General features: G+C 50.6%; 1 protein-coding gene across 1 annotated transcript; it reads left to right on the top strand.

The window, feature by feature from the left end:
- The first annotated feature begins 8,614 nt into the window (after window positions 1-8,614).
- On the top strand, window positions 8,615-25,714 carry EFHC1 (EF-hand domain containing 1). The gene is made up of 11 exons (XM_065401705.1): window positions 8,615-8,677; window positions 12,082-12,303; window positions 13,735-14,022; window positions 15,200-15,349; window positions 16,573-16,765; window positions 17,170-17,390; window positions 19,550-19,690; window positions 20,948-21,161; window positions 22,105-22,252; window positions 23,538-23,751; window positions 25,643-25,714. Exons 1-11 carry the CDS (start codon window positions 8,615-8,617, stop codon window positions 25,712-25,714), a joined length of 1,926 nt encoding a protein of 641 aa, XP_065257777.1.
- Window positions 25,715-27,125: the final 1,411 nt, after the last annotated feature.

Here is a 27,125-nt window from a genome sequence, read left to right as displayed (position 1 = left end):
ATCCAAGCAAAACTGGATTACTTGAGTGAGTTGAAACTGACCTTGGAAGTGAGGCTTAGAGATGTGACCGAAGGTCAGTCACTACAAGCCTGAGCTTTAGTGTTTGGTCTGGTTTGGGGGATTTTTGAACTCTCTTTTGTGTGTGTTACAACTCCCAGAAGGGCTCCGTTTTGCTTTGATGTTAGCAAACCCTTTTGCAGGGTGAAGGTCAGTCAGGGAGGGAAATGGTTCGCTGGTGGAGGGGAGCAGTAGACAATGGCAGCTACGGATGCCTGGACTCTTTGAAAACCAAGCCACTAATTTAGGTGCCTTTCTGTAGATAAGTGCCTACATCTGGGCACCCTAATCTGAAACTACTGGCCTTAATGACAAGTTAAATACCTTTATGGAGGTGGGGGGGAGGGGATTGGGTCAAGGGGGATTATGCTAATAGGATACAGAGGCTGTGAACTCTGCGTTCCTGATTCAAATTCAGCCCAGGTTGGTAACGATAAAAAGATGTTTATATGAGAGAGCTGGTCAGGGGCCTTTGTAAAATTACTTGTTGGTCTCTTGTCAGTTTTGGTGAAGAGTCCATCAGAGCGGATTTTCTTCTTTTGCCTTGTTTACACTCTAAAGTTGAACCACTGTAATTGCATTGGGTTAAAGCAGTACAAGCCCTCTAGTGTGGATGCAATTATAGTGGTGTGAATGTGTTTCTGTATAGGGAAGGGAATAAAGTATTCTGGTATAAGGCACCTTTGTACAATATAACTGCATCTACATTAGAAGTTGTACCAGTATAACTATAACATCCCTACCCTAAATACTTTGTTATGCTTGTACGAAATCTTTGTGTAGACCAAGCGTTAGCTCCTCTAAAGGATTTAAACTAGGCTGCACACTGTGACCCAACAGAGGAGGATACACCAACCCATGCCATCTCCCTGCAAGTGTTTGCAAACCACAGAGGACAAGAATGTGCATCGCTCTTAATGGAAGGACTGAGCCTGATGCTTTCCGTGACACTATATCGCCACCTACTGGTGTCACAAAGCAACTTATTTTTTCCTGTTACCTTTCCTCCCCGGTTGTTTTTTTCATTGTTCCCATGTTAACTCTCAGTCTATACCCCCATTCACCCCTGCAAATGAGACCAGTGACTGACCTCTCGGGGAATGATGGGGCTGACTTTGCAGGAAAGTACTGACCAACGCTGCTTTTCAGATAACGTCCTAAGGACACAGGGTGCTTCGTCAACACTGGAGTTAGTGCCATCCCTGCCGTCCTTCTCCCAGTGAGAGAGCCAGTCTTGTCAAACCCTCCCTCTTCCCAAGTTGTCTTGTACTCGTGCCTTACACATCTGGCTGGAGATTGCTCATGCGGACCTTGTATGTGTGCACTCCTGGGCTGGCTAGGAACCAGCAGGCCGCTGACAGTGCTACTCTAAACCCAATGAAGTCATCGAGAGTCTTGCCTTTGACTTCACTGAGGGTTGGTCCTAAGAGGACGTAAATGCCGTCATGTTCGGCTGTCAGCCTGTTACTCCTGCCACAGCTCCCACGCGGCCACTTGCAACTGGTCTTCCTCCCGCTCCTAGAGTCCTTTGCGCCGGATCTGGGTCCCCCCACAAGAAGCTCAGCCAGAACTGATGCAATGGTTCGTAGGGTATCTGATGATGACCTGGGCGCAAGAGGTTGAGTACATCAGCTTCAGCAGGTTGGCCATGGGAAACGGGGTCACAAACCTCGTTGGGGGACATGACCCTCAGGTGGAGACCAAGGGCCAAGTCTTTAACAGGTGTGGATCAGTGTTTCTCACTGGAACTATGCTGATTAACACCAGCTGAGGATCTGGTCCAGCATATATTACGCTGCTCACTCTTCGGACTTGCTCATTGGGAATGAGCAGGTTAGAAGCAGCATCTTTGTCATCTGCAGCCTCATGATTACACTTACTGGTTGATTTTTTACCAAGAGAGCTGCTTTGGTATTGACGGTGAAGGCAGAGGGGGTCAGTTAACCATGAATTTACTTTGCCTGCTTCATGTAGCAGAACAGGGGTGCGTGCTTCAGGCTACACATGTGCCTTGGTATTTACATCTCGTGCTGGCTGGGTTTTAAAAGCATTGCTTCCTACTAAACATGAGTAGTGAGTTTTGCATTTTTTTCTTTGGGAGTGTGGGAGGGGTGGGAGTATTATGCACCAACTATCCCCCATTTGTCCCCCAGCTTTGTATTGTTGAGACCACTGAAAACTTTGTACTGTATTGACAGCTATTCAAAATCCTCAGTAATAAAATCTATAAAAGCAAGACGAAGGGGTGCAACGTGAAATCTGTAACTCCACCAACAAAAGGGGGAATGTGATGGTCATGGCTGTAAGTTGTTCAGCAGAAAGTCTGGCCTTAAAGAGTTGATAATAAATAATAATAATCATAATTAATGTGCTTTGTCTTTCATCTGTAGATCTCAAAGCACTTTTCAAGCCGCACAACAGGTAGGTATTATCCCCCTTGTCCAGATGAAGCACAAAGTGGTTAACTGTGACTAGCTGGAGAGATTGTGATGGTGCATCAGTGGCAGAGCTATGAACGCAGGGCCTGATTCAGCAAAGCACTTAAGTGTGTGCTTAAAGTTAAGCACGGGAGAGTAGTGCTCTTGACAGTCAATGGGACTACTCACATGCTTAAAGTTAAGCACATGCTTAAGTGCTTTTCTGAGTTAAGGCCAGAACTCCTGATCATTGTTCCTCCTTGCTATAGCCATCTGGTCACCTACAACTACACACTGTTTCCCAGCGAGCTTGTAAACCCTGGGAGAAAAGCTTGACTCATACAGGTTGTCTCCAGGAATCTGAGATGGGAATATTTCCTCCTTCTATTAACGAGTTGGGTTTTTTTTAGGTTTTTTTTTTTTTTTTTGGCCCTTCATATATAACAACACATGGGTCTGTGTTTCCCCTCCCCCCGCCCTCCCTCCGGCTACTGCACTGTGTTTGCATTTCCTTCCACCAGATGGCAAGATTTCCTCACCCTCAGCAGCAGAAAACACGCTGGTTCATGCCACGAATGCAGTATCTGCATAACTAACTTCCAAATGAACTAAGAAAAAAAAAGATTGAATTTGAGTCGGCATCAACTCAGTGCAGTGTGGCTATTCCCGTGCAGGGGATTCCTTTCTTTAAAGTGTTATTTGTCATGGAAATTACAAAGACAATCTTTTAAATGGGTGGTTTGGGCTCAAATCTTAAATGTTTGTAAAATACAAAATTGAGGGGATGGGAAATTTACAAAACAGAATAGGGGATTTAAAAAAAAATCAATGAGGACAGGGATTTTTGAGATGCAGAGAGGAGAGATTGTTTTTTTTTTTTTAATTTATACATCTCAGCCATATTGGAAACAGCTGCAGGAAAACCTGAAACTGACTATAAATAGAAAAAAAGTGGACTTGACTAACCCAGCCCAAATTGAGTGAAGTGCAAAGAGTGAAACAACATCAAGGGGAAAAATTACAGTGAGGTTTAAAGTTTTTTTTTTTTTTTAAATATCTTCTGGTGTTATTAATAGCAGTGGGAAAGATTTTATTGAATGCATAACTTGTCACCTGGGGCGCCCAGATACTGCAGTAATGAGCATCCGCCGTGACTCAAAAGTGTTATCTGGTCTTATTCCTGAAGCTTATTGTTAACATGCATTAAATAGGCCAGGGGCTGGGAAATGGGTTTAAATTATGCAGGCTTCATTTTATTCTTTCCACAGCCAACTACCCAATTAAAGGAGAAAATCTCATTCCCTGTGTCAGAGCTGGACCAATGTCCATCACTGCCTGGAGCTCCCATTGACTTCAGTGAAAGTTGTGGATGTTCATTGCCTCTGAAAATCAGGCCATAAGCGGTTTGAACCTGAAGCTTACGGCTCCAAGCCCTCCCTTGTGGTCTTAAACAGTGCAGCCATCTCCAATGTCCAGGACCTCACAGCTCTTTGCTTTGTTCTGGCTGAAGATAAGAGAGACTTTCTATCACTCTAACAGAAAATGCTCCTAGACGGAAATAAGAAAGCACTAAAAATCACTCCTTCCCACTACCTGGCTATCATAGCTGTGTCAACTAGTAGGGACTTGCTCACAGGAGGGGAAACAAGGTCATGGCACGTCATGGGATGGCTGCCGTTAAATTAGCCCCATGCAGCACCAGCCAATGGAACATAGTGGAGTAGCTCACGTGGGAAGCCTGCTCACTCCTTTTGTGGCTTGAATGTTCACAGGGTCTGACCTCTTTGTAGTGTTACTCAGTATCTGTGTGACAGGACGAGCTAGTGGCCCCAATCAGGATCTGTGTTCCTGAGTGTTAGGTGCTGTACAGACACATTCTAAGCCCCTGCTCCAAAGAGCTTAAAATCTGAATAGATAGAGACAAAGGAGGCATTATTATCCCCATTTTACAGGTACGGTACTGAGGCACAGGAAGATTGTCCCAGGACACAAAGGGTAGAGGCAGGAACTGACTCCAGCTGCCCGGAGTCCCAAGCTGGTGCCTTACCCACAGGACCATTTTTCCTCCTTTCTGCTTTACTGCAGTCATTAAATGTTTTTTTCTGAACTGTCCCACTCCTCCCAGAATATCTGATAGGAATGTGTTGGGAGCATGGGGCAAGAAGGGATTAACTGACTCACCACCTGGTGGACTCAGGTTCCGGCTCTGCTGCAGCTTTCCTATATGGCCGGGGGCAAGGCATTTAGGCCCAGCTCCTCAAAGGTATTTGGCCCCCTAATTTTCATTGACTTGAATGGAGGTAGGCGTCTAAATACATTTGAGAATCTGGGCCTTCGGCTCTCTGTGTCTCAGTTCCCCATCTGTACAATGGGGATAATAGCACTACCCTGCCTCCCAGGGGTATGGTCCATTCGAGATTGTGAGGTGCGCAGATAGCACCATGATGAGGATAAGTACATTAGCGTGATAGCGTAGGCCCAGTGGCTGGTTGTGCCTCTCTTTAATCTCCTCTCTTTCAGAACTGGTTGGCCTTGAATCTATCATTTTACTTTCCAAGCTCATCAGACTCCTTTTTTATCTCAGCACGGCTGGTTTTCTTCTCTCTCTCCCACTCGAGGGCCAGGGTTGTGTCTCTCCCTGCCCGACCTCCATTTGAAGAACTCCGCGTCCCACCGCCCGTTCGCACGCTACAGCGTGGCCTTTGTTGTACTTTTCTGATAAAGCAAGGCAGGAGGAAAATAATCCCCCTTGCTGACTGATCCACACCTCCGCTGTCGGTCGCTTCAAGGATTTGGGGATGAGGAGTGCTTTCTTCACAACACTCTTCTTTGAAGGTCTCTCCACTCCCTTGTTGTTGCATCTTTTTAAAGGAGATAAAAATTATGTGTAGAGGAGGGGAACAAACCTCAGCGTAAAATGCAAAGCGCACAGTTAAAATTCACCAGAGTCTGATCCCCGCTTTCTTTGAAGCCAATGGGAGTTTTGCAAGTGTCTGTAATAGGAACAGAACCAGGCCCGGATCAGGAAATGTTAAGTTGCAGGGGTCCAGCAGTCACTTACCCCATGGCATATTATGATGTACATTTGCAACATAAACAACAGCTGTGTGCAAGATAATGCAGCAAACCCGTTGTTCCTGTGGCTGACAACAAGCTCTGAATATCTCAAAGAAGTGGTCAGTGTGTATCCCTATTACTGCTGTAGAATGGCAATTGGAACTGCTCAGTGGTATGTCATAGAGTCTGTAGTGCTAACAGTGAATGGTGATTCTCCTGTGGCTCAAGTAGACCCTGTGATTTGAAAACAGGAGGATCTGAGTGCTCTCAGAAAAGAAAGAAGTCTCACAGGGGAGAGAAGAGCAGTTGGAGGAGGAGAATAAAGGAACGGGGGGAAGGAGTGGGGGGCAGATGGTAATGGAAGGAGGAGAGACCAGAGCCCTTTTGTGCCCATTTAATGCTACCTTTAATTGTCCCAGGCCTAAATATCATGGTGATAGGTGCCTTTGAAATGTTTGAGGAAGATGGACAGATGGATAGCTCCTGCTGCTGCCTTGATGATGTGAAAAAAACCATGGTGTGCAGTTCAGGTGACCCATGGCCTTCCAAGGAATTAAAGGACAATGGTATGAAAGATCTAGGAGCCAGCTTCTTTTTTAAAAGTCAACCTGCCATTCCCCTCCCCCCTGAATGTTTTATTTACGGTACAAAATCATACGTAGCAGAAAATCCTTCCTTTCCGTCACCGCGTTTGATCTTTTGCTGAAACATAGGCCAGGGTGGGTTTTACAGCGAGAAGGACACTAGGCAGTAAATAAAGATACTTCAAGTGCAGCTCAGTAAGAAGCATTTCTAAGTGTCTCTGCATTTTATTATTTATTTGCACTATTAGAGCAATGGCGTGGCCATTCTCAGGTTTTGCGGGCGGACCATTAAGGGGACCTTGTGTCCTTGAAGAGCAGGAATGTCCCAGTCGTCAGGGCCTGTCCTGATGTCCCTGTTGTATTTTGTCCAGGTTTTCTAACTCTTTGCAGCCCAGCCACCTGCAGGAGCCCTTAGCCGACTGCTATGGTGACACTGACCACAGGCACGCTGAGGGCCTGTGAATTTCCCAGAACCTTCCCAGGCAGAGCGGCTGCATGTTGTCACTTGGCCCTCCCCACCCTCACACCTTTCCCCACCAGCTTCTGCCCCCTCCACATGAGTCCCCGAGCTAGCCTGACCCCTCACTTGGTGTGTTTGTGGAACGATGGAGGGCTGTTGCCCTAAAAAACAAACCCGTCCTGGGTGCACCCCCTGGGTCCTACCCACACCGCAGCTGTCCCTGTTTTCCCGTTGAAGAGCTGGTCACTCCTGCATAGATGCTGTTTGGACACGAAGAGAGTGTGTGAAATGGGGGGAGGTTATGGGATGGCCCTCAGTATGGCCAGCCCCAAATGTTCAAAAATCATGAGTAGGGCCCTACCAAATTCATGGTCCATTTTGGTCAATTTCACGGTCATAGGATTTTTAAAAATCATAAACGTCATGATTTCTGCTATTTAAATCTGAAATGTCATGGTGTTGTAATTACAAGGATCCTGATCCAAAATGGAGTTGGGGGGGGTGTGGGGCAGAGAAGCAGCCCAGGGAGCAGATCCGTGCTGGGAGTAGAGCTACACCAGCCAGAGCCAGAGGGACCAGAGAGCTGTGCTGGGAGGAGAGCTGCAGCAACCAGATCCAGAGAAGCAGCCCAGGGAGCTGTGCTGGAGGTGGAGAAGCAGCAGTGCTGGGGCTGTAGCAGTCCGGAGCCAAGTGCAGTGAGCAGCTGGGAAGAGCAAGGTGGGACCCGGGGCAGCGGGCCCCATGCAGGGAGACACCCCCAGCTAAGAGGTCTTGCAGGCCAGACCTGGAGGGGATCATAACCCTGACCGGGGGATGATGCTGGGAAGAAGAGCTCTCCCACCTAGAGCCTGAAGGCATGTGGCCACCGCCAGAGCAAGTGTTCGACCTGCAGCACAGCCAGGGCCTGTAAAGGAGGCCTGGCACATCTGATGAACAGACTGAACTTCCCTTACATTCCAGAAACGGCTGTTTGTGATGTCCCCATGCCACAGAGCGGGGTGATGTTTCCCTTTAACCTTTCCCAGTTTTTCCTTATTTTTTTTAAATTGGTTGCTGTTTAATAAATTGTATTTGCTTGAACTATGTGTAATGATCAGTGAGCCAGGAAAGCATCCAGAGCGGGGAGAGTATCCCGGAATGGGGATACCCTAGCCCCTGTCCTAAGTGACCACAACAAGATCAGGGGGTCGAGCCCCTCACGAATCCTGGGCCCAGCCTTGTCGGGGTTACGAGGACTCTGCCACACAAGAGACTGGAAGGGGAGTCCTCGAGGTCAGGTAGGCCTCTGGGTAAAGGAAGTGGGAGTGATGACTCAGATCCTTTTGCTAGCCCAGTCCACCGGGATAGTGTATAAGCCAGGAAAGTGCCTCACAATAGCGGGACCATTCCCCCTCCCCCTGATTACACCTGGATAGTGTGACCTCTCCCCCAGCCCAGCAGGTGGAGGGGACCTGGTACACACTCCCGGGGGGGCAGGGTACTGGCCAGCCCAGGGTGTGTGATTCCCCCCCCTCCCTCCCGCCCAGCAGGTGGAAAGGGCCCTAGCGCACAGACAGAGGGGTGGGCAGGGGACCCCCCCAGCCCAGCAGGTGGAAGGGGCCCTAGCGCACAGGCAGGGGGGCAGGGGACTGGCCAGCCCAGGGTGTGTGACGACCCCTCCCTCTCCCCCCGGCCGGTGGAGGGGGCCCTAGCGCACAGGCAGGGGGCAGGGGCTTGGTGCTGCGAGTCCTTGCCCAGCCCCGTGCTGGCTGCGCTGCACCCTGGCACGGGGGGGGGAGGCGGAGGGGGCTGCCAGATGGGGCTTGGCAGCGCTCTTTGGGCAAAGCCCCCACCCCGGGAAACACTCGCACTAGCCCCCGGCTCCCGCGGCAGGAGCCGGCTGCACCCAGCGCGCATGCCCAGAGGCGGCGCATCCCTCGCAGCCCGCGCGCTTAGCGAGCAAGCAAGCGCTGGAATGTTTACGGTTGCCAGGGTGACGGCGTTGCCGGGCGCCGGGGCAGGCTGGGGACCAGAGCCGCCGCGCCAGGCGCCCGCTGGCCATGAGCGCCCATCCCGTCCAGGGGCTGCCCCTGCTGCCGGGCAGCGCCTTCGGCGACCCCACGGTGAGGAGAGCGCGGGCCCGCGCCCCCGGGACCCGATTCCCCTCCCCCACCCCGAACCGAGCCCCCCGGGACCAGGTCTCCCTCCCCCCACCACCGGACGGACCCCCGGGACCCGATCCTCCTCCCTCCACGGGACCCGATCCCCCCCCAGACCGAGCCCCCACGGGGACCCGATTCCCCTGGTGCCCGATACTCTCCCCCAGCCGATTCCCTGGGACCCAATCCCCACCCCCCATCCTACCAGGATTCAATCCTTCCCCCGACCGGATACCCCTTGGGACCCAATCCCTCTGCCGATCCCCTCCCACTCCTGAGCCTGGGACCGGATCCCTTCCCGAACCAATACCCCCTGGGACCCGGTACCTCCAACCCAAGACCCGGTACCCCCGGCTGATACCCCCAACCCTGGGACCCAATTCCACCCCTATCCCCGGGACAAAAACTCTCCCGGGACCGGATACTTCCCCTCATCCCCCGACCCTTGGACCCAGCCCCCCCTGGGACCTGATACCGGGGGACTGATACCCCTGACCCCAAGATCCAATCCCCTCCCCCGGATCTGATACCCATGGATCGACATGCATGACCCTGGAACTCAATCCTCCCCTCCCCCCGCACCTCATACCTCTGATCTCAAGTAGGGTGATCAGATGTCCGGATTTTATAAGGACAGTCCCGATTTGGGGGTCTTTTTCTTATATAGGCTCCTATTGCCCCCCACCCAATTTTTCACATTTGCTGTCTGGTCACCCTGATCTCAAGATACCGCCAGATGGATATGCCCGGGACCTGATCCCCATGTCTTCCCAATATCCCTCCCTGGACCAATCCCCCTGCCCCCAGGACCAGATCTGCCCCCCATAGGACCCAATATCCCCAGACTGATACCCCTGGGACTTCTAATGTTCCCTGGCGCCTGGAATCTCCACCCCTCCAAGATGACACACTCCCCTGCACAGGATCCCCCCTCCCCTGGACCCAGTCCCCAGGACCTGATTCCCCCGACTCCAGAAACCTGATACCCCCAAAAGTGACCCCCAGTTCCCCTGCAAACCAATCCCCCACTTCCTGGGACAGGATCCCCTCTGGGACCCAATAACCCGAGAACAGGGAACCTTGTGCCCTCCCAATACCTCCCATGGGACTCAGTACCCAATGACAACTGCTACCCCACGACAGGGATCCCTGTGCCCTTCCAATACTCGAGGATATGGGACCATTGGTTCCAAATTGTCCTCAGACCCCCATGGGTCCTCACACCCTCCTTGATAGGGATGGGACCCTCATGAGAATCTGATATCCCCAGGATAGGTACCTCTGTGCCCCATGGGGCTTGATAGCTCTGTACCCTCCTGATATCCCCATGGGACCTGATACTCCATGATAGTGACCCTATGCATCCCGATACCTCCATGGGAACCCAATGCCCCCCAATGGGCTGTAGTGTTCCCCAGATACCCTTCCAACTGCACTCTAACACCCTGGTTGAATATCTGCCCCCCTGGCCCCTGATAGAGCCTGCTATCCCTGAAGGGATCTGATTCTCCCCTGGGCAAAGATCCCATGCTCTCTTGCTACCCCCGTGGTACCTATGCTAACCCCATTACTGCTGATTGGATACCCCCATATTCCTTTTGAAACTCAGTGTCCCGCAATGGGACTTAATTTCCCCAATCGTCCTTGATGGGATCTGAGGACCCATTAACCACTCCTCTGCTTTTTTTCACATTTGCATGGATTATGATTTTCATGGAGACACGGGGCTCAGCTCAGCATGCAATTGTTGGCCAGTTGCATTCTGAGGCACGCAATCAATCAGCCTGACAAGCCACTGAGAAGTCAGCTGTTCAGGGAAGAGCTGTCACTCCTTGCCCCCACACCGATCAGACACAGTTAAAAAGGCTTTGTCCCAGCTGTTCACCATTTAAATTTTTTTTCTCACCATCGTTTATAGCCCCTTACCTCAAATCTAGTTCCTTGCCCAAATGTTTCTTTCCTCTGGCCTGTAGAAATCCTGCTTGCCCTACTCATGTGAGTCGTTTCATTGACATCAGCAGGACAACTGGTGTCATTCACAGTCACTTCTAGATTCGAAGGCCAGAAGGGCCTGTTGTGGCCATCTAGCCTTCCCTCCTCTATAGGACAGGCCAGAGAACTTTGCTGAATTAATTTCTGTTTGAACTGGAGCGTATCTTCTAGCAAAAACATCCACCGCGAGCAGGAGTTGGCTAGTCGGGTTATTATTAACGGGTTGCTCAGAAGTGTTGAGCTGGGTGGCAGCAATTTGCACTAGGAAGGCAAAAAATGGTTGATGTGTTCATTGAGGGGGAGAATGGGCTAGGAACTGCACTGAAGTCAATGGTTGTTCCTTCAGATACTTGCTGGCGTAGCTGAGACCAGCTGCAGCAGCTTACATTTAGGGCTCTCTCTTTACATTCACATCAGTCATTTGGTAGGAGAGTCCTGATCTGGAAGCCAGACTCACTTGATTGGTCCTCTTAACATCACTGGGAGTCCTTATGGGCCCGATCTGTAAAGGCAGTTAGGGGCCTAAGGACACAGATAAGCACTTTTAAAAATTCCATTAGGTGCCTAGGCGACTGCCTTAGTGCCTTTAAGGGCTGCAGGACTGGGCCCAAATACACTGCAGTTTACTCTGTCTTAGGATTGCTGTTCCCCGCTTTAATAAATAAGCGTCCTGGTTTTGTCTCAGCTGTCTTTCCCACAAACACCTCCACTTCGCCCAGGCATTTATTTACCACCAGGAAATGGTTATTCTGCAGCAAGTATAATATTTATGCAACTGTCCATTAATTTCCCTTAAATAAACCCTCTTGCTTCACTGCTGCTCTGTCCTGAGCAGCGCTGGCAGAGGCCACTGTATTTAAGTTTAAGGAAAAATGGGCAAGTACTTGGAATGCTATTGGTGCCTTGGGATTAGAAATAGGATTAGAGGCTTAACAATTGGGCGGTTTGTTCACATGCTCAAGGCTGAACTGATTGCAAAGTCAGGGCACGGAAGGAGTTTTCTTTCCATATATTGTAAATGTGATGGTTCCCACCTCCTTCTATGGCATAGAATGAGAACGGCTCAGCAGTGTGTCAGAGGCTCTATCCTGCTAAGGACAAATTGAGATTCTCCTTTAGATCTATTGACACTGATCTCCTGATTTCCAAACCAGTGCCTGCTCCCCAAAACACCTGTCCTCTCTGCAACCTCCTTTGGCTGAGTGGGACCAGGAAAGGTTAAAGTAATAATTGTTGCAAGAGATTACAGTAACATGCGCTGCCATTTTTCAGGATATTTGACACCTGGAGCTGTTTTTTTGGTGAAAGAATTTGCTTTGTGTATCAAGATCTAGCTGGTGCCAGATTGTATTTAATGGTTGAATTGCTTTCCTTAGAAATCGGCTTTCCATCGCTCCCAGACACTGGGCTATAGGAATGGCTTTGCCTGTTCACGGCTACCGACGATGGGGATAGGCAGGGAGCGACTCTATGTGAACCAGCTGTCCCAGGCCGAATTAGATGAACTGTCCAACAAGAGACCCACGCTGACCTACGGGCAAGCCAAGCAGGCCCCACCTTCCGACTTCATTCCAGCACATGTGGCTTTTGACAAAAAGGTACAGAGAGCCTTAGTTCAGGAGCATTGCTAGCCAAACCCAGGGCTGTGAGCCGTGAATACCAGGGTCTGGGGAACAGACAGTATAGAATGTATTTTCCAGATGCTGTAGTCCTTAGTCATAGACAACTGATGTCTGGATTGAAAGAGGCTTTCTTTGCTTGCGAAGAGGATTACAGTAAGTAAACATTATAAAGCATTCCCCACGAGCTACGCAAGGACATTTCCAGTAGTTTAAAGAGAACTCGGATGAACTCTGGATGCTTCACTTTATAACCATCTCCCTGTAAGTCCCACCCTCTCATGTTCTCCTTGCAAAATGATGCTGGAGCTGCAACAGAGCCAGGCTCCTACAGGGCCCATGCAAAGCGGGCATCTCCTGTTTGTCGAGCTGGGAGTTTATACCGTGCTCATCACCACAGTGTCCGTGTGCCTGTACTGCCCCATATAGACTTCCTGCATTAGTCGTCGTCAGCGTATCTGCTTCGGGCCAGACTGTGTCCTTAAGGAACGTGCTGCACCACCCCTTGCAGAGCCTGGGAGGGATCATGCCCCAGCAAGTTGCAATCCTGCTCTGAGCTCGGAGAGCCCAAGGGGGAATGCGTAGGCTGGGCCAGCTTTTAGGGTGGCACCATCTGCTGCCCACAGCATGCCTGGCCAGCTCTGTGGGCTGGTATGGAGAAGCAGGCAGCTCCATGGCCCTAGCTACTCCACACCCCTTGCAGCCTGGGATCTCATGGAGGAAACATTCCTTGAGCTTCGCCCAAGCACAGGAACTGTGATTGTGGCTGTACTTGGGTGACCAAGACAGGGCAGTTGCCTTGTGCCCTGACCCTCCCTCGCCACCACCTCCCCACGCACAGTCTGGGTCTCGGTGTCAGCCTGCAGGGCAAATGCAACTGCAGGAGAGCGAGGCAGATTCTCAAATCCAGTAGAGCACAGGAAACCTTTTCAGTAGTGGAGCCAGAGAACGTGAGAATGGATTCCTCTGTTGGCAGCTCGGCAGCCACATTGACTCAGAGAGGCTGAGCATATTAAAGAAGCTTGTGTATGTCAGTAAGCTCCACCAAGGGGAACCGGAGAGCTCAGTAACTTGCTAGGCGGGGCCCCTGGCTGTAAAGGGCTTGGAGATCTTTTGGGGGGGCAGGTGCTATGTTTATTCAAGCCACTTACACTCGGTCCCTGGGTGCCTCGGACAAGGGAAAAATTTACAAAATATTGGGCTCTAGAAAAACCACCAGCAATGAAAGCTCCCCTGATGCTCTTGCAGTCAGTCTGTGGTCAGACTCTGGGGCCCTCGATGGCATGATAAGTACTAAGCCCAGTGACCCATGTTGTCAAAGCAGAGGGCAAACGTTAACAAGACCTTTGATTAATGCCGTCACTAATGTCAGTTCCTTCTCTCCTTCTGGGGTCCTTCCCCACGTTGCAGGTGTTGAAGTTTGATGCCTATTTCCAGGAAGATGTTCCTATATCCACAGAAGAGCATTTCCGGATCCGCCAAGTGGGTATTTATTACTACTTGGAGGACGACAGCATATCTGTCATGGAGCCCATCGTGGAGAACTCGGGTATTCCTCAGGGCAAGCTCATCAAACGCCAGCGGATACCCAAGAATGACCGAGGGGACCATTACCACTGGAAAGACCTGAATCGGGGCATGAACATCACCATCTATGGCAAGACTTTCCGCATAGTCGACTGTGACCCGTTCACACAGGTGCATCAGGGATGCAGGGAACTAGCCGAATAAGAGAATCCTAGGAGTTAGCGATGGGCAAAGCTCACTAGAATCCCTGCTCTGTTCCCAGCACACAAATGAGTAAGATCAGGGATTCTCAGCCTCTTCCATACTGGGGCCTCACCCCACATAAGACCATGGGACAGGTGTGATGGTCACTCATGACCCCCTGACACCCATTTCTGACACTCCCACCCCGCAGGGTTGTGACAACACATTGAGAACCTGTGATGTAGACTGATCTCTTTTATAGAGCTGGTGCAAACTGGAACTGAGTGACCATTGAAGTCAGTGGAGTTATGCCTGTTTACACCAGCTGTAGATCCAGTCCCTGATATGACTCTAGGGTCATTTGGTGGCTTATGTAAAATGAGTTGATGATGTCGTCCAGTTCCCATTTCAAAGCGTCTGCATCTCAAACCTGCCACTACATTTAGCATAAAGTGGCATCCTGAAGGCCAGAACTACTAAGCCATGCAGCCCGACCCTTCCTTCTCAGCCCTGGTGGTGATCTCTCCAACTCAGGGGTCAATTCCCTGGTGGGGAAGCTTGTGCTGCTGCTTCCCAAGCTGCCTGTGTTCTGGGCCAAATCTTGGTGACGTAGGCAGGCGAGCAGTCCCACTAGCTTCAGTGGCTCTCCCGGGTGAGTGCCGCAAGCGTAGAAATAGGGCTCTGCTTTCCAGAGCTGGCGCCTTCCAGGAGCATCGCAAATTAAACCAAAAAAGAGAGACTTGCCCTCTCGATTTGTAATAGAAACATAAAGGGGCAAGACCTGAAGTCCTTCTTCAGTCTTTACTCCGGCAAAACTCCCAGGAGTGAAGCCAATGGGAGGTTTGCCCGAGTCTAACCTGAGGCAGGACTTCAAGATCTGGCTTGCAATGAGGTCTGAAAGGTCCGTGGAAACAAAGAGGCAACTGACAGTTAAAAACCTTTATGAATGATGATATGATCACAATGATCCCTTCTGACCTTAAAGTCGATGAGTCTATGATTATTGTATAGCACCTAGCATATTGGGATTGGAGCTCTAGGTGCAACTGCAAACAGTGAGCTTACAGGCTCCTGCTGATACCCTCCCAAACCCAGCCCAGAGCTTTCCTTGCCTCCTGACCCTAAGAGCCCATCGCAGCATTAATGGCCCAGACACTTTCCCTAGGTATTTCTGGAGAGCCAAGGAATTGAACTGAACCCTCCTGAGAAAATGATTTTCGACCCATACACGGAGCTCCGGAAGATGCCCATGCGCATGTACGTCACGCCATCGAGCTTCGACCAGCTCAAACAGTTTCTGACCTTTGACAAGCAGGTGAGTGGGGTGCAGGTGCCTTTCCTTGGGGTGGGTCATTCCCTGTGTGTGTCTGTGATTCAGAGTGGTACTTATATGTGACTCTTATGGGTGTCCGTGAGCAGGTGCCTCCCCCAGGCAGCTCTGCAAACGCAGTCCATACATTGTGCAGAGGCCAAACACATCCTACTTCTCTGGGTGTCTGGCTTTGTCAATAAAGAAATCAATAAAAAGAGAATACAAAGTTCAGCTCTTACCTTCTCCCCAGGCTTGGCTGCTTCTAGAGTTCCTCCTTCAGAACAGCTCAGCCCACACTCTAGATTCTCCTCTCTCTCTCTTTCTTGCTCCAGAAAGCCTTATGTCCAGGTAGGGTAACCAACCACTGGCCCGAGTGCATCAGAGGCATTGACTGTTTGGCATCTGAAGACTCCTGATTTCACATCTGCTGTCATGAAAGGCACATTATAATCCAGCTCTGCAGCTAGCTGCTACCTCAGTGGGTAATGACGTTGCATTGCAAACATCCATTGCTGTGTGATGATTTTGACCTCTGAGGCAAATAAACCACAACCCCACCCTAGAGTAGCTATGGTGTTTAGGCAGCCTGATGGTTGAGAGCAAGATGCCTGCCACCCATGTCTCCCTGTGATCTGGGCTGGAAGGAAGTTCTGTCATGAAGAGGTCACAGTTCGAGCCTTGTTGGATCAGCTAGTCTGGCTCATGGGGCCGGTGCTAGATTATTCTCTAGTGTGTTGTCCAGCCTAGTTATCAATGTCCAAGCGCTGCCCTTGGGAACTGATACATTTCAGTGCTAGGGCATTTTCCCCAGTATTTCCTTTGATCACTTTCTTCCCCCTCCTGTCCCCTGAACTACCCTGAATAATTCCTGTCCCTCCGTGGTGTTTCAGATATTTGTAGATGGGTCTTCTCTCCCCTCAGCTGCTGCCTAGCCCAGCTAGTTTTGTTTGGTTCTCTTAGTCAAAACCCTCCTGCTGCTGAATCATTTCTGCTTCTCTTCTTTGAACTGCCTCCCTCAATGACTTTGCTGACCAGAGCCCATAAATCAGTGCAGGATTTCAAGGCCAGTCTCACCAGTGCTTAACACAGGCAGACTGGCATCCCTGTGCTCTGGGCACGATCCTTCTGCATCCACAGCCCCCAAATCACACCAGCCTAATCCGGACAGGGCATGTTTTAGTTTCATGTTGGGTTCATGGCCTTGCTTGGCTCTCCACCGCCTGCAGGTCCTTCGCTTCTACGCCATATGGGACGACACCGAGAACATGTTTGGCGAGAACCGGCCTTTCATCATCCATTTCTACCTGGCTGACGACACGGTGGAGGTTCGGGAACTCCACGAACGCAACGATGGCAGAGACCCTTTCCCGGTGCTGATCAGACGCCAGCGCTTGCCCAAAAGCTTTGTGGACAAGATGAGTAAGAGTCTGTGCTTGGGGCTTTACCCGTTTTCTGTTAGCCGGAAGAGAGAGAGGGAGAGAGAGAGAGAGAGTGTGTGTGTGTGTGTGTACGTGAGCATAGATGGGTGGACATCTGCGTGTCTCATATTATAAATATACTGTCTATGTAATTAATCCCAGGAACCTTTCTTGAGTTTACAATTTCTATCCAACAGAAACAATCTATTGGTTTTAAAACATTTAACCTTTTGCTGCCGATTTGCCAAAGCAAGTGCGACATCTCCAGCATTCCACCACTGGCCCACTGAAGCTGTTCATACCTGTCACATACAGACAGGCTTTTCTCGTCTCTTGCTTTGTATGCGGTAATAAAGACTACGTCTAGCTCACTGAGCTGCCTTTTCTACCCCTGATCTTCCCCAGAAACCTTCCCCCGCTGCGTGCTGGAGATCTCCAATCAGGAGGTGCTGGAGTGGTACACTGTTAAAGATTTTGCCGTTGGCAAGCCCATCACCCTCCTAGGGCGCAGCTTCTTCATCTACGACTGTGATGAGTTCACAAGACAGTTCTATTATGAGAAGTTTGGCATCACTGACTTCCAGCCGGTGGCTGTAAAGAAGAAGCCACCAGAGGAAGTGCCACAGGTACTGGGAGAAAATTCACAGGGGGCGGGAAAGAAACCCATCAGTCTGTACAAGCCACATACCCTTAGGACTCCTCAGTGCCGTTATCGTAAGCCTTTTAGAAATACTTTCTCCTAATGTTGTTGTGTTGCTCAAGAGGGTCAGATTAAGGGGAAGCCAGAGGGAAAGACTAGTGTGTGTCAGCCAGGGCAGCAGGGCTGTGAGTCTTAACCTATATAGCAGTGAAATACTGGATAGCTCTCTACTTCTAAGGTTAATTCCACTGCTGAATGACACAGCGGCTGGAAGACAAAACATCTGCTAATGCTCTGGAATGCACCTTGTGCCTTTCCCACAGTGTTGAGTGGACTTGTGGAATTTGCTTTGAGTACTGAAATTTAAAAACCAATAAACCTCATTAGATGTTGATATGAATAAGTCGCCACAGGACCCTACTCAGAGCCAAATTCTGCAGCCCTGACTCACAGAGCAGCAGTTATTCACATGTCCCCAGCGCTGGAGGTTTCTCAGAACAGGTTGGATAAATGCTTGTCAGGGATGGTCTAGGTTTCCTTGGTCCTGCCTCGGTGCTAGGGTTTGGACTCGAGGTCCCCTCCAGCCCTACATTTCTATGCGAGTAGAGTCCTACTAAAGACTCCATGAAAACTGAACAAATAACTCAGGCTTTTGGCCAAAGAGAGTACACACGGTTAAGTACAGGGGCTATCACCGTGATTCAGGGGGTTGGGTGAGCAGCTGGGCTAAGGAGACAACTGCAGCCCCTGTACACTGTACACTTGCACACAGGTAGGCACATTATTGCCGAAGGGGCCCATGTCTTTCTCAGGAATGTCCAGTACTGGCCCGTCGTAGAGAGAGGATACAGGAGTAGATGGACATTGATCTGTTCCACTATGGCAATTCCAGAGCGGCTAGTACTTTCATTGGGATGCCATTCCAGCAGCGGGGAAAGGCTTAACATCACAGCTCATGTAGGAAACATCTGCGTAGCTTGGTTACCTCCAACCAGCGGGCTGATCAGGTTGAGTTGGTGAGTCAGTTAATTTGGCCATGTTCTCCGCTCTCGGGGCGGCTGCCATAGTACAGAGCAAATGTTATAGGTAACATTTGCCAAGATGCCTAATGCCCAGATCCTCAAAGATAGTTCGTCTCCTAACTCCCATTGGGCCTAAGTGATTTAGGCGCTTAAGTCACAGGATCTGTATTGTCAGCAGAATGGGTTAGTTAGCTTCAATCAGGGTACGTCTACACTTACCGGAGGGTCCGGCAGCAGGCAATCGATGTTCTGGGATCGATTTATCGCGTCTGGTTTAGACGCGATAAATCGATCCCGGATCGATCCCGGAAGTGCTCGCCGTCGACGCCGGTACTCCAGCTCGGCGAGAGGAGTACGCGGCATCGATGGGGGAGCCTGCCTGCCGCGTCTGGACCTGCGGTAAGTTCGGACTAAGGTACTTCGAATTCAGCTACGTTATTAACGTAGCTGAATTTGCGTACCTTAGTCCGAAGTGGGGGCTTAATGGGGACCAGGCCTCAGTTACAGCTTATAGGGTTGCTTGGAAAGGAAAGCACCCAGCTTGAGCCTTGAGCTTGAGGCTGAATTGGCAGGGTTTGGAACTAGGAAAACAAACATCATTTGGCTGGAGCACATTCGATCTGGAGTCAGAGACAATAAACCTGAAACCCTGCAATGCCATCACTTCCCTGCCATTGCAGGGGCTTCTGGGGATTGGTGCACCTCTCTGCCTGGCCCATTGCGGGCTGGTATACTTTGATCTAATGCTGGTCGTTGGCTTGGGGAGGGGGTGGCTGTGGGGGGTTGAGTGGAGATAAGAGGTCAGACTGGATGACCTGCTGGTCCCTCTGGCCTTAAACTCGGACTTGTTCTTCCAGAGCATGTAAAACATAGGGCCAGCTGCTGTAACTGAAGCCATGGGAGGCCTGCTGATTTACAGCAGCTGAGGCCCTGGCCCATGCTGCCTGGCTGTACAGTCCAGGGTATCATGGCACAGCTTTGGGGAAAACGGCACTGCCCGTGGGGAAGGTATTCAGCACTGGCACAATTCTCGCTGCAGAGAACGGTTGCCCGGAGCTGCTTCCTGACCCTTGTCTTTTTGTTAGTTGTCACCACGTGTGCCTCCTGTCTCTTCTGTGTGCAGATCATTCCTCCCTACAATGGTTACGGCTTCCTGGAAGACTCCCTGCAGAACTGCTTCTCCCTACTGCCGCAGCCTCCCAGGAAAAACTTTATTAAGATGCTAGAGAATGACCACAAGGTGCTGCGCTATCAGGTTGCACTGGTGAGAGCTTGGTCCATGAGTAAGCGCTACCTGGTTACACTCTCCAAATCAGAAGGGTTGGGGGAGAGGTGTGTTCTCGGTTAGCTGCCTCCAAGTGCTATCCTATGTTAATGCTACAAGAAAGGTCTCCAGCAGCCACCAGCGCACAGCCCTCTGCTTGAGGATGGTCATGTGTTCCAGTATGGCCTTTAGGACAAGCAGTAATAAAGACAGAATAAAAGCAGGACCAGACAATACTACATGGCCCTGCACCACTCCCCCATTGAAGTCAATGGAAAGACTCCCCTTGACTTCAGTAGGTGTTGGATCAATGCTCAGATGAGCAGTATTGCCGCCTGAACCTGACTTTCATCCGTCCTCGCCCCCCACGTCCATGCCACGTCACATCATCTTCTTCCAGTAACACCTGCTAGCACCTGTGCACACTACCCCCTCCTCCCCAGGGCTAATCCCAGCTTCAGAAGCCAGCTGTGGTCCGTTACATCAGGACTGTCCAGCGGTTTGCAGGCTTGGAAGCTGGCGAGGGAGCCCAGCTGAGAGCTGTGCTCTTCACACAGAAGCAGCTTTTGGGCCGCCATGTGCATGGCCTCTGTGCTGTAGCAGTAGTTCCTATGCTACCCTTGGGTCAGCTGACGTCTGCCCCTCCCAAATTCTAAGGGGGATGCCATGGCTGTTCTCTCTCGTTGGCTGTATTTGTTCCTGAAGGCCATAGTTTAGTGCTCAGATCAAAGCTAATTTTAATCTAACCACATAAATCCAGTGGCGTGCTCAGAGGGTTCCGTCTTGTGGTTAGGAGCTGGGATCTGTCCAGACCTCACGGCGGTACAGACTTTAATTCTACAGCTAATCCTTCTTTGTGTGATGAATCACTTCATACGGGATACACCTTGCTCCTGGAGTGCTGAGCATGTGGACGTAATGAATGGACCAGATTCTGCCACAGTTAGGCATGAGGAGCAGTACCTTGAGCTGGGAGTAGTCCAATGAGCCACTGATATCCCAACGTTGAACGTAGTCTGTGGTTTTATTACAGTGCAGCAGGCTGGTTACTCCTCTTGCCTTCTTTAGGCAGGGGCTCGAACCAAGTGTTGTAGGTGTTTAGACAGGTGTAAAAAAATGAAAGCTCCAGGTTCGGTCCTTGGCTGCTTGGGGGTGTATAGGAGTAATCTGTGAGTATCCAAGAAAAGCAGCTAGCTTTGAATGTCCAAATATGTGTTTCCTGACCACACAACCCACTCCGGTCCTTCTCTTCTCTAGGAATCGCCAAACCCTGAGGAGAGAAAGCGCCAGTTCATCCTCTCCTATTTCCTCTCCACTGACATGATCAGCATCTATGAGCCGCCTGTCCGCAATTCAGGCATCATTGGAGGCAAATACTTAGGAAAGACCAAAGTCCCCAAGCCAGGCTCCACTACAGATAACCCTGTTTACTATGAGCCAGCAGACCTCACCATCGGTGCCACGGTTGAAGGTAGATCTGGAACTGGCTCGATGGAGCCATTAGAGCATCTATTCTTTAGAGCAGGCTCGTTGTTTTAAATGAGTTTTCTGATGCACTACAGGGGGAGATCAATCGAAGTTATGCGACTTCAGCTACGTGAATAACGTAGCTGAAGTTGACATACTTAGATCTACTTACCACGGGGTCCACACTACGCGATGTCGACGGGAGACGCTCTCCCATCGACTCTCCTTGCGCTTCTCGTTCAGGTGGAGTACAGGAGTCGAAGGGAGAGTGATCGGCGGTCGATTTAGCGGGTCTTCACTAGACCCGCTAAATCAACTGCTGATGCATCGATCGCCGCATGTCAATCCCCCGGTAAGTGTAGACAAGCCCTTCCTTTTTGCACAGATATTGCACACAACATCCTCCGCCTACAAACTGTTAGTTCTGGATCAAGTGTAAAATGCAGCAGATGGTGGGAAAATGGTATAGTTCCATTCATTTAGCTGGTCCTCTCATATATATATATATATATATATATATATACAGAGAGAGAGAGAGAGAGAGAGAGAGAGAGAGAGAGAGAGCACTATATTTTCCTGAGCATATGTGCAGCTGGTGTTCTGGGGTATGGGCTAGATGAAATCCAGTAGCCTACGTCATCAGTTCATGCATGGAGGAAAATAACCCTGATCCTGAAGCATGTTAGAAAATAGACAGTGTTAAATGCATAATTCCTCTGGGCCCAATCCTGAGGCCTTTACTCAGTGGCTCCTGACCTAGGCAAAAAACGCCCATGGAATTCATGGAGATCTGTTCCTACACCAAGACAATAAAAAACTGCGTGAACTGCTCTGATTTGGCTCTGACATCGCAAGTTCCTCAGGGCAGGGACCTTGTCTTCTCCTGCGTCAGTAACATGACTCGCCCATACCCGGGAGTAACACTTGGTTTGCTGTCGCTTGCCCAGTGTTTGGCCACAGGTTTATCATCACCGATGCGGACGAGTACGTCTTGAATTACATGGAAAGCAACGCCGAGAGTTTCCCTGCAACAACGCTGCAGTCTCTGCGGGATCACTTTGCCCCTCGACGAACGGCAGTGCAGACAGCTGAGAGGTAGGTTTCAATGGCGAGCACCCGAGAGGCAGGGAGCGCTGGGGTTAATAAGTCATTCAACTTTTAGCTGGTCAAATGGCTATTATTTATTTGCAGTAGCTCCCCTAGTGCTGTGCGTTCTAGTGCCACGTTGCGTAGAGCGTCATTAACCAATGGGACCACGCTCTAGCCTGTTACTCTGGGACTGCTGGCTAATGACTGATCAGTTGATTGTTCCACTCTGGGAACCCCTCCTTGGGCACAGAGAGAAGGAATTCAGTGTATGCAAGGTACCAATAAGGCTGCTTATGTAAGAACTGCTGAGCTGGGCCTGCCACAGCTCAGGAGCCTGAAATCTCCCTTAGAGAGCATTGGCTCCGCCCTGAGGCCTGTAGCAAAGATTTCTCTTCAGCACTGCTTAGGAGCAGTTAAGTAGTCCTCCTTCTGTGGAGGACGGCAGCGCTCGGTAATAGTGCTGCTCACAGTACCAGCACCAGCCTCTTGTTGCACTTTGGCTAAGAGAAGCCTAACTGAGAGTTCTCGTACCATTGCTATTAGGTCATTTGGGCCATTCCTTGGCCTGTGAAGGATGGGACGTACCCTATTGTCTAGGGTCCAGCCTTATTTTATATGACCTCCCTTCTCCTCTCCGTGGGGCTAGGGCTTCCATCCCATTCCTTGGGAGACCACGCCACAATGCTGAGCTGTTGTGGGCTCCAGCCACTGATTTTTATGGCAGTGCATAGAGGCTTCAGCTGAGAATGGGGCCACTTGGCACTATATGACCACACAGAAGGAGACAGTCCCTGCTCCAAAGAGCTTACACTCTAAATAGACAAGACAGACAAAAGGAGAGAAGAGAAACAGAGGCACAGGGGGAAGGGGCAGAGCTGGGCAGAGGCCTCTTGGCCCCTGCCTTCCACCCAATGTCCTGTCCACCAAGCAGGTGACCTTGTTATTCAAAGGAGCGTGTCTTTGGAAGCCTACTACAGGCTGTCCTTGACTTTACGACATTAGAGTTACAACGAATGGCACTTATGTTTATAAATTGTCATTGTGTTTCGACTTTATGACGCCTGTTTTGACTTTACAACTCTCGATCCAACATTGTTCCTATGGGAAATTAGAGTTACGATGTTTTTGACTTAAGACGAGATGTTCAGGAACCAATTGTGTCATAAGTCCGAGGAAGAACAGCTGGCCACCAGAGATTTTAGTTGGTGGAACACATGAGAGAAGGACTTAGCTCAGATGTGTCAAGCATGACTTCTGCATGCAGTCATTTCCTTCCTTCCTTCCTCCACAGCCAGTCAGCAGCGGGGATGGGCAGGCAGGAACTGGAAGAGCTAGTGAAGCAGGTTCAGGAGCAGCTGAAGCACCATAACTACTTGAGTAACAGCAGCATGCGGGAGGCGTTCCTTCACCACGACAAGGATGGCTCCGGATTCCTCGACAAAGAAGAGTTCTTTGCCCTCTGCAACCGCTTCAACCTGCCGGTCAGCGACGCCCTGGTTAACAAGGTCAGGAGGCAGCGCGGTCAGTGTGTGCGGAGTTTGGCTTTTAGCTGAAACGTTGACCTGGGAGCCACGTAATATTGCACACAGCACTGTCCTCTCTTACTTGTCTCGGCTCTTCCAAAGGAGCTTCCCTCTCCATTTACAGAAGGCAGCCAAGCCCAACTGCTGGCAGTGCCCCATCCCCGGGCAATGCCATGAACTAGACTGTGTGCTATCTCCCCCCCTCCCCCGGAGCATCTCTGCTCAGGGCCCCAGAGGCGGAGGAGACCCACACATACAGTCTGGCAGTGGGGCTAGGAAGAGGTGGGAGAAATTCCTTCAAACCCTGAGGTGAAAACCACTTCACCCCAGTGCGTGTTAAACAGAAGCCGGGGGGAGAGGGGGAAATCCAATCCCATATAGGCCCCAAGATAGCACTGGAAGCCAAGTATTTAGCCTTCCTCTAGGGGTATGTTGTCATGGGCACCACAGTCATTCCTCCTGCAGGGCAGCTTCTGATCACCAATTGCCTTTGCATACCGCATCCCAGTTGAATTGCCAAGAAGGTACAGTAAGCCCAAGCCTGCGGGGCATCTCCGCCATCTCCACCTCAGGCCTCCGCTAAGGCCGGATAACCTTATGGGCTTAGCGAATAAGGGTAAACGGCAATACAGCTACGGGGCCATGAGCAGAAGCCAGCCGAGATCACAGGCTGCCTTGCAGGAAACAGGACCGAGAACCATGCGTGTGAGGGAAGAAACCAAACATAGTTGAACACAAATGTTAACTTAACTGCTGCGTCTGTTAGAGATACAAGTGCAGAAAACTTCTCCAGCTGAAGAAATGTATAAAACCTGGGGACTATGTCCCCCGTTTTCTTAATAAAATTAGCAAAAATTAGATTGGATGGTAGCCAAGGGATCAAACAATGCATTCGAGCTAGACTTGTTTCTTTGGTATTATAGTAAAGGCAACAAGGTTATTTCATCACCAGGGCCCTGCTGTGCTAGATTCTGCGGGAGATTCTTCCCGCCATACCCAAAATAATGGGAGAAAGGAGGGATTGTTATCCCCATTCTAACACATGGGGGAACTGAGATTCAGAGCAGATTAAATAACGTGCCCTAGGTCACCCTGGCCAAGGCCAGGAATTGAACCCAGCTTTGAGTCCCAAGCCAGGGCCTTAGCCCCAGGACCACCCCTCCAGTCTAGCTGTATAATACATAAGGTGCCTAGAGCCCTAGTCTAGATAACAGAGCCGCAGGCTAAAAATAGACACCAAGCAGCAGCTAATGCTTACCTCCAAACCAGAAAAGAATTAACCAACTATGCAAGTGACCATGAAAACAAGGTGACGAAGGGTGAGTAAATCTTTCAAAGGAGTTATGATAATCCCATGGTGTTAAAGAGGAGACACTAGCTACCCCATTAAAAACTCTACCCACCCCCTAAAAGCCCCCAGGGATAGTAATACAGCCAGTGCCAGTTCATATATGCTGTTCCCTCCGCTGCCTTTAGGCAGGGGCTGGGAGCTGCTGCCACAGGGAAACGGTTCCTTAGGAGCTGTGTCAGTGGGACCTTCTGTGTCTGGACAGCAGAGGCAAGGGGCACCCATGTGGGTCCCTCTCACTTCCTGTGGATCCCCCGAGGTCTGTAGGTGAAGGGCGGGGAACATTTGGCTTCTTCCTGCTAGAATGAGGAGGAAGCTGGGTTGAAACTTCATGGGGCAGGTAACTCCCGAGTGAATGGGGCTATTTATTATAAGGGAAAGTTTTCCTCTCCTGTAGGGGGGTGCTCCCTACAGGGAAGAACAGGGCCCTTTGCCCTGGCCCACAGGAACTTCTCACTGGAGTTCTCGTTTAGGGAAACGTGACTGTACTTCTCCCCTGTCCTCACGCTGCTGTTTCTTTTCCAGCTGATCAGCCTGTGTTCGCATGGGGAGAACCAGATCAGTTACCATGACTTCATCAGAGCGTTTTCCTGCTGAGCAGCCCCCAGAAGGGGAGACACAACCCAGCCAACTGTCCCAGCTGAAATGACACATATTCAAAGGTTGTACCTCTAGACTTCCCCCCCCCCCCCCCCCCGTCGCTTCATTGAGCGCTGCTCGGCCCTTCGGCACCAGGTCACCTCATCTCTGCCCCACTTACCTTCCTCCCTCACTGAGCTCAATGTCCCAAATGCGGGGCCTGCAAGCAGAGCCTGTAGAAAAAGCTTCATTTGTATTAAAGAAATGACTCCACATCGTTCCAGGTTGTCTCTTCCTGGGCTCTGAGGCGGGACGGGGTGGACTGGATGGATTGAGAGCTCCAGGCCTTTCATACAGACTGCCCGAGGAGGACTGACAATCTCCCGAGAAGCAAAAAGCAACTGGGTACCATTTCAATTTATGATGTTGCTGCAGAAGGGCCTAAAGGCCCCAGCCATGGAGCAGGGCCCCATTGTGTGAGGTGCTATGGTATCCGAACCCCGGCAGCCATGTCTGCTGCGAAATGGCAGATACGTGTGTCTGCTGTAAATACACCCACCAAGTAGCCTGAATAGCTGAGGATTAAAGCAAAAGATCAAATAAATAGCATTCTGCTGGCTTAAAACAGAATTTAATGCTGCGCTCTTGTACGGTTCGTGACAGCAATTCCCGGAGAGGCAGGCCCCTGGCAACAGCCCTGCTGGGCTAGATTCTGCAGGAGACTCTTCCCGCCATACCCGAAGTAATGGGAGAAAGGAGGGATTGTTATCCCCATTTTAACACAGGGGGGAACTGAGATTCAGAGCAGGTTAAATAACGTGCCCCAGATTATGGAGAATGGATATAGATACATATTCTCCCACCACCCCCGCCCCCACACACACTGGATAGTCTCTCACTTTATTTGCCCTACTAGAAATGCTGGCCCCATGAGGAAGTGATGCTATTGCCTGGACAGTGCTGTTTCCCTACAGTGACGAGAGAGACACGGTTGGGGTGAGTTTATAGCACTCTCACCGTTTAAAAAGTCTGGTCGCTCCCCCTTACATGAAGAAAGCTGCCACAGACCCACCCACCCCCATTGTGCCGTAGGTCAGCCAGCCAACTGCGCCAGTGAGGAGCAACTAGGACAGAGACCGTGCAGGTCTCCACCATTAGCCACCCTTTCTGAGCAAAATGCTTATTTTATCCGTCCCTTTTTTGGGGTGGGGGGAGTGGGGGTTCCCATTTCCTCTCAGATACTTGAGAATTCCAACACACAACCACACACGGGGCTCAGTCACACACCGGATCCCACCCTCTAGGTTACGCTCTCGCCTTCCGGGGCGATCCGTGTCGTTCTTTATTCAGAGCATCGACAAGGGCACCACCGGGCCACCTCCGCGCCTCCTCAGCTTCTAGAACCTGCTTCCAGCCCTCCTCACCCGTA

The sequence above is a fragment of the Emys orbicularis genome, chromosome 3, assembly GCF_028017835.1.
Source record: "Emys orbicularis isolate rEmyOrb1 chromosome 3, rEmyOrb1.hap1, whole genome shotgun sequence".
NCBI classification, from domain to species: domain Eukaryota; kingdom Metazoa; phylum Chordata; order Testudines; family Emydidae; genus Emys; species Emys orbicularis.
Note: the sequence above shows the minus strand (reverse complement) of the source record. Positions and strands in the feature narration are given on the sequence as shown.

What these genes read in the sequence shown, in the direction of transcription:
- EFHC1 (XM_065401705.1), top strand. Translation starts at nt 8,615, where the DNA reads ATGAGCGCCCATCCCGTCCAGGGGCTGCCCCTGCTGCCGGGCAGCGCC. An exon ending in AAGCTTTGTGGACAAGATGA is followed by an intron (nt 16,766 to 17,169) that starts GTAAGAGTCTGT and finishes GATCTTCCCCAG; the next exon opens with AAACCTTCCCCCGCTGCGTG. An exon ending in CACCAGAGGAAGTGCCACAG is followed by an intron (nt 17,391 to 19,549) that starts GTACTGGGAGAA and finishes TTCTGTGTGCAG; the next exon opens with ATCATTCCTCCCTACAATGG.